General features: G+C 16.9%; 3 protein-coding genes across 3 annotated transcripts; 2 read left to right on the top strand and 1 right to left on the bottom strand.

Moving 5' to 3' along the window:
• Nucleotides 1–658: 658 nt before the first annotated feature.
• PGSY75_1426000 (60S ribosomal protein L21) lies at nucleotides 659–1,144 on the top strand (the record flags this gene model as incomplete). The annotated part of the gene is made up of 1 exon (XM_018787951.1): nucleotides 659–1,144. One exon carries the CDS (start codon nucleotides 659–661, stop codon nucleotides 1,142–1,144), a length of 486 nt encoding a protein of 161 aa, XP_018639323.1.
• Nucleotides 1,145–2,874: 1,730 nt separating this feature from the next.
• Nucleotides 2,875–4,418, top strand: PGSY75_1425900 (hypothetical protein; the record flags this gene model as incomplete). The annotated part of the gene is made up of 4 exons (XM_018787950.1): nucleotides 2,875–3,157; nucleotides 3,346–4,024; nucleotides 4,142–4,216; nucleotides 4,349–4,418. 4 exons carry the CDS (start codon nucleotides 2,875–2,877, stop codon nucleotides 4,416–4,418), a joined length of 1,107 nt encoding a protein of 368 aa, XP_018639322.1.
• Nucleotides 4,419–5,008: 590 nt separating this feature from the next.
• On the bottom strand, nucleotides 5,009–7,519 carry PGSY75_1425800 (hypothetical protein; the record flags this gene model as incomplete). The annotated part of the gene is made up of 1 exon (XM_018787949.1): nucleotides 5,009–7,519. The coding sequence occupies one exon, from the start codon at nucleotides 7,517–7,519 to the stop codon at nucleotides 5,009–5,011; it is 2,511 nt and encodes an 836-aa protein (XP_018639321.1).
• Nucleotides 7,520–7,883: the final 364 nt, after the last annotated feature.

Raw genomic sequence — 7,883 nt, 5'->3', positions numbered from 1 at the left:
TAATATATATATATATATATTATTATATATATATATATATATATATAATATATCATAAGATAATATTTATATATTGTATATATACGTAAAAATAAAAAACTTGATTACTAATATTTAATGCCTATTATTTTTAATTCGTACATTTTGATATATATATATATATATATATGTAGAGAAGAAAAAAAAAAAATAATAAATAAATATAATAATATTATTATTTATATAATTATATACATAAATATATTAATCATATTTTACTATGCTCTTTTTTTTTTTTTTTTTTTTTTTTCCCTTTTGTTATTCTTTTATAATTTTTTTATAAAACTATAAATAAAAAAAAAAAAAAAAAATTATATATATATATATAATATATAATTATATTTGTATTTTTATAAACATTTATTTTATTATATATATAATATATATATAATTTAATTTAAATGTTAATATAAAATTGATATACTTTTTTTTTTTTTTTTAATTTTTTTATAAATTTGTAAAAAAAAAAAAAAATAGTTAAAATATTATTCTTTTGAATAAGTTAGAAAATAAAGAAATAAAAATATATAATATTTATATATATTTTTTTTGTACCTAAAATTAGAAGGTGATTTTATATTTATTTTATTTAAAAAATTAAAAGAATAGGAAAAAAAAGATGGGAGGAAAATCAAGAGGAAAAAGGTCAGGTACTAGATTTAAGTTTTCTAAAAAATTTAGAAAACATGGAGAATGTACTGCAAATAAGTATCTAGAAAAATTAAATTATGGTGATTATGTTGATATAGTTTGTGATTCTACACAGCAAAAAGGTATGCCATTTAATTATTATCATGGAAGAACAGGTAAAATATTTCATATAACAAAAAGAGGTGTAGGTGTATTAGTAAATAAAAGAGTCAAACATCGTATCGAACAAAAAAAAGTTTGTGTAAGAATAGAACATGTTAGAAAATCAAGATGTAATGAAGATTTCTTATTAAGAAAAATTAAAAATGCTGAATTAATTAAAGAAGCCAAATTAAAAAATGAACATATCAATATAAAAAGAAAAACTGAAGGACCAAAACCAGCAGCTATGATTCAGGTACCACCATCAAAAATTATTACCATAGAACCATTACCATTTTATGAAGAATATTAAATGGAAATTTATATATATATATATGAGAATATTACATATTATCATATGTTATCAATATGTAAATATATAAATATATATATATGTATATATATTTATATATGTACAAAGATCCCCAAAAAAAAAAAAAAAAAAGAAATATAAAAAATAAAAATTAAAAATACCTACATATAATATATATATATATATTATATATTTTATAAGACTGAATGAAGCTGACCAAAAATACGTGTATATTTATTATTTTATTTTATTATTTTATTTTTTTTTTTTTTTTTGCTCTTATATATTTTTAATATATATATATATATACATATGTGTATATATTTTTATTATTCATATATATATATTTATACTTTTAATAGTTTATTTTCATTTTTAATTTCTTTTATTTATATATTTTTTTTTTTTTTTTTTTTTTTTTTTTAAAACATATGGAGAGAAATATGTTCCTAAAAAAAAAAATTTATATTTTTGAGAATTAATCATGTTATATAAAAAATATTATTAAAGAAAAGAAGCACACCTTAAAAGAAGGAAATATATACATACATACATACATACATATATATATATATATATATATATATATATATATAAAAGAATCAAGAATAGAAAAAGTGAAAAATAATTATTTGTTTCCATAAAATAGAAAAAAAATATAAAATTGTGATTCCTAATTTTTTTTTCTTATAGTCAAAATGTTAAATACATGACTTGAGAGATCCATCTTAAAAATATTAGAAAAAAAAAAAAAAAAATATATATATTTCTTTTATATTTTCATTTCGCATTCTTTTCTTATTTCATAGAATAAATAAATATATTAAAAAATATAGATCTACAAATAAATATAAATATAATATATATATATATATTATATATTTTCCTTTTTTGGTGTTAAAAATTTTGTGGAAATTTGTTGATACAACGTTAAAAAAAAAAAAAATAATAATAAATGAAATAATAAGATAAAATAAAATAATATGTTAAAAGAGCCTTATTCTAACTAACAAATAAGGATATTATATTTATTTTATAATTAAATTTTTTTTTTTTTTTTTTTTTTGATATAAATAAAATATTATATATATATATATATATATATAATATTATTTAATATATTTATGTTAATAATATAATTTTGAATTCTTCTACCGTTCACTTTATTACCTATAATATAAGAAAATTATAAAAAAAAAAAAATATATATATATATATATATATAATATATGTATATATATAATTTTATATTTATTTTTTTTTTTAGGATTGAGTACAATTTGTACCTTGGGAAAAATAATAATATTATATTTATTCATATTTCAAATATAGAGATTTAAAAAATATTATTATATTTATATTATATATTATATAAATATTATTACATCCCCTACAACATTTAAAAATAACAACGTGTTCTTTATTTTTTTTATTAATCCACTGTTATATATATGTATATTTTATTTTTTAATTTTTTTTAAGGAGTATATATAAATATCACATTTTTCAAAGAAAAAAAAAAAAAAAAAAAAAATATATATATATATATATATTATATATATATATATATATATATATATATATATATATATATATATATATATATATATATATATAATTAAATATTTGTAAATATATAACATTAATATAATAATACCTTCAAAATATAATTTTCCATCATCATATTTTTAATAATATAAATTTTTTTTAAAGAAACCCTTTTTAAAAATATGGAAGAACAAAATGAAGAAATCGAAAAAACAGTTGAAGAGAATGAAGAAATAAGTGAAGATGTTTATGAAGAATTATTTTTATTTGCAAGTAGTGATAATGAGGTTGTAAAAAAAGAGAGTTTAAGAATAATATTAAGTTTATTAGAAGAAAAAGAATTTGTTGATCATATAATAAAAAATAATAAAAAATATTTAAAAACCTTAATATCAAGTTTGAATTCAAGATGTAAATTATTGACCCTCGAATGCTTGTTAAATTTATCAGCACAATTACCAAAGGGTAAGAAATGACACACAATATATATATATATATATATATTGATATGTTTTGTGTTATATATATTTTCCACTTAATTATCTTATCGTCCACATTTTTCTTTCATATATATTTTATAAGTAATCATACATTTTATATTATATATATATAATATATATATATTTTTTTTTTTTTTTTTTTTCATTTTGTAGAACTTACTGAGAGAAACTTGATTGAGATATTATTTGATATGATGAAAGAAGAAGAAAAAATAGAAGAAAATTGTATTGATTTATATATTATGATAATATCGAATTTGACGAGATGTAAAGAAGGTGTTTATAAAGTATTAGATATAAATGATGATAGTAATATAAATATTAAAGAAGATAATTTTAAGGTGAGTTTTTTTCTTAATAAGTTATTATATTTTTTTTTCTTACCTATAAAGCCATCAATAAATAAAAATTTAAGTGATAAATATATATATGTTTCTCATGTATTAATAAATATAAGTTCAATAAAAGAAAGTATTGTATTTTTTAAAAATGTAGCTTTTCTAAATAAAATTAGTGATCAAATTTTAAATGTAGAAAGATTTAGAGCTATATTACCATTTATTATAAACTTATGTTTGAATGAAGCTATACATGTATATATTTTTCATGATGATTGTTATTTATTTCCATATGTCCTTTCTTATTTGTATACTAATGAATATAATATAACAAAGAATGCATCATATAATAATACAAATAATCATGAAGATATAAATATACAAAATATACACCACATTATTATGAACAAGTCATCTATATTAGTACCTTGTTCGGTTATAAAAAGTAGAATTTTAATTATCTTGTTTTATCTTTGTAACAGAGATTATTCACGGTAACCAAAAAAAAACATAAAATATAAAATATAAAATATATATATATATATATATATATATTTATATTTATATTTATATTTATATATATTTTTTTTTTTTTTTTTTTTTTTTTATAGAGAGAAACTTCTTAGTTATGGAATTTCTGACATATTAAAAAATTGGAAGTCATGTGAAAAAAATGCAGAGTTCATGTAATATATATATATATATAAATATATATGTGTGTATGTATATATGTGTATATATATGTGTGATATGATAATATACAGTCATATATACGTCACTACATTTATATGCACATTTTATTTTCTTTTTCTTTGTAGAGATGATATAGAAAATGTAACGAACAAATTAATCGAGGCATCAAACCCTGGAGAGCCAATAGCCACATGAATGTTTATACCCTAACGTTTTTCAAATATATTGGAATGTTCGAATATATAATATGTTCACACTGTTACAATAAATAAATATAAACATATTAAATATATATATATATATATATATAAATTTATATTTAATGTGTTTATATAAATTTTTCTTTTTTTTCCGTTTTACACCATTTTTTTTTTTTTTTTTTTGAATGTTTTCTTATTCCATAGGTAAATAATAAAATGTTAAATATTACCTAAAATATATATATATAATATTATTATTTGTATAATCATTTTATTTTATTTATTATTATAGTGTATCTTTTAACTCATATTAAATACAAAGAGATTATTTCTTTGTTTTCCTAATTAATAATTAATACTAATAAAAAAAAAAAATAAAGGCGCACATATATAATATATATATATATATATATATTTATTCATTACAATATAATGACAAAGAAATAATTATAAGCCATTTATTAAGATACAAAAAAGTGCATATTTTTTAACAAAAAAAATGAATAATATATATATATATATATATATTATATATATATATATATATTTATTTATTTATATTTATGTGTGTATACAAAATAAGTGTTATGACTGAGAAAAAATTTGAGATATTAAATTATCCAAATATTTAATTTGATTATTAAAAATAGATTGCATGTAATTATCAATATTATTAGATACACTTTCTACATTTATATTTTCATCATCAAAAATCGATTCATTATTTCCTTCTATATTATTACTACATATAAATTTATATAATTCATAAAAACAATCATCATCTTCTGAATATGAATTATTATTTAAATTTTCAACGTCACTTTTATTTTTCTTTTTAATTTCATCAATTAAATTCTGCATGTCATATTTATCAATATATTTACAAATACATGTATTTGATTTTTCTTTTTTGTCCATTTCTTTGTTTTTTTTCATAGCGTTCTTTAAGAGGTTCTCATTTTCTTTTATATTTTTTTTATTCTCTGATGACATTGAATCTATAAACATATCATTTTCATCATTATTATAAACATCTTGTTTTATATTTTGTTCATTTTTATATAGATCATCATTTTCATTTTCCATATTTTTTTTATCTGATATATTATCCATATTTATATTTTTATGTTCTACATTTATGTTATTTGATAAAATGTTTTTATTATTTTCATCATCATTAATAGTTATTTTATTTTTATTACTCAGACGCTCAATACTTTTCCTACGTTCCATATTTTTTATACTTTTTCTTTTATCAAACGTTATTGATGACATGGATAGAGAAAATAGATCTTCATCATTATTAAAATTATCATCATCATTAAAATTATCATCATCATTATTAAAATTATCACCATTATTAAAATTATCATCATTATTAAAATTATCATCATCATTAAACTTATTATCATCATTAAAATTATTATCATCATTATTAAAATTATCATCATCATTGTGTGATATAAAAAAAAAAGTGTCGTCATTTTTTTTTTCTTCTTTTATTAATTCAATCTCATTTGATATATTTTTAGTTTTGTCTTTTTCATCATTTAATATATTAAAATAATCACAGTCATTTTTTTTTGAATATTCTTTATATTCATATATCATTTTACTTGTATATGGTATATTAATATTGTCTTTTAAATTTTCAAGATTTTGTTTTTCTTCTTCCTCATTAACAAGATTATTATAATTAAAGTTGTAGTTTATATTATCATCATTATTTTCAAAACACTTAATATCATGACTATCATTTTCTTCATTTGAATAAAAGCCTAAGCGCATTTTAATATTTTTAATAATTTCCTTAACGTTATTTTCAGATGTTTTTTTCTCAAAATAACTATCCATGACATTTTCATCATGTTCATTCAAACTTTGCACATTGTTAAAATTGTTTTTATTTTTGTTTTTGTTTTTTTGTTTTTGGGAGAAGTTTCTCTCTTCGTTTTTTCCTTTTTTACTTTTCTCTTGACCAATTAATGAATCCACATTTTCCACGTTGTCATAAAGACTCTTATTCAATATTTTGTTGTAATCTATAAGTTTTATTTTTTTCTTATGATTATTAAATATATCTTTAAATGAAGAAAATAAATCAAGTTCTTTATCTTCTTCAAAAATATTTGACATGTTTGCATCTAATATATTTGATTTGTTATCATCTAATATATTTGATTTGTTATCATCATCTTCAAAATAAGGAATATTTACATTATCATCATAAATTATATTATTATTAATAACATTATTTACTATATCAAGGGTATTTATTTTTTTTTTTTTTTTCTCTCCTTCTTCTTCTTCTTCTTTTATCATTTCATCTATTCTTCCTTTAGATACATCTTTTTTATCATATCCTATGTAGTTTACACTATTTTCATTATCTTGTTTATTTTCCTTTGTATATTTGAATAGAGATAAATTTTGTTCTTCCATAGAAAATGATTGAAATAGAGAATTTGTGAAATTATATTCTTGTTCATTATTTATTATATCATTAAGATCATTAAGTGATGAAGAATATTTAGTATAAGTATCATGAACTAAAATATTATTATGTTCCTTTTTAAAATTTTTTTTTTTTTTTTTTTTTTTTTTTTTGATATTACATATTTTTTCATTTCCTATAATATTCAAGTTAGAGAAATTTTGTTCATTGTCTTTTTCTAATACTTTTTTGAACATTTGACTTTTTTTTTTTAAATTGTCATAATTCTTTTCCCATTCTTTTTCGGCTAGTTTCTCAGTATAATAGTAATGGTTGTATTTTAATTTTTCTTTTAAGAGTACTAATCTTTTATTCTTATCACTATGATACAAATTATTACTATTACTATTATTATTACTATTAATATTATTATTATCATCACTATAATCTTTATTATCATGTTTTGTTTGTTTTTCTTTTTTTTTCACGTTGAATATCTTATCCCTTGAAAAATCTCCCCATGTAGTCGTCCCCCCATCTTCATCGTGTATATAATCTTTATATTTATCTTTTTCTTCTTTCTTTTCAAAAGAGTTTAAACTTATGTCACTAAATTTAAAAGGTAAGTTATTTATTAAGTCTTTCTTTATATCGCTATTCATTTTTATTACATTATTATTTCAATCGTTTTTATTTATATATTTATTTGGGGTTGTGTGTGCGTGAAGTATTTTTTATGTGTTTCATATGCAAACTTTTATTTTTACTATTTTGAAATATATATAAAAGTAAGCATTCTTTTTTTTAAACTATGTATTATATGGAACCCTCCCAGTATTATACAAAAAAAAAAAAAAAAAAAAAAAAAAAAAAAAAAAAAAAATATATATATATATATATATACATAAATATGTATATATTTTTGTATTATTCCCTTTATTATTTTTTTCCTTTTTGCAAATGTATAAAATAAATGAGAATATTGTGAAAAAAGGAAAAAATTTATAAACATAAGAATAATATAAT

Source organism: Plasmodium gaboni, chromosome 14, assembly GCF_001602025.1.
Source record: "Plasmodium gaboni strain SY75 chromosome 14, whole genome shotgun sequence".
NCBI classification, from domain to species: Eukaryota; Apicomplexa; class Aconoidasida; order Haemosporida; family Plasmodiidae; genus Plasmodium; species Plasmodium gaboni.
Note: the sequence above shows the minus strand (reverse complement) of the source record. Positions and strands in the feature narration are given on the sequence as shown.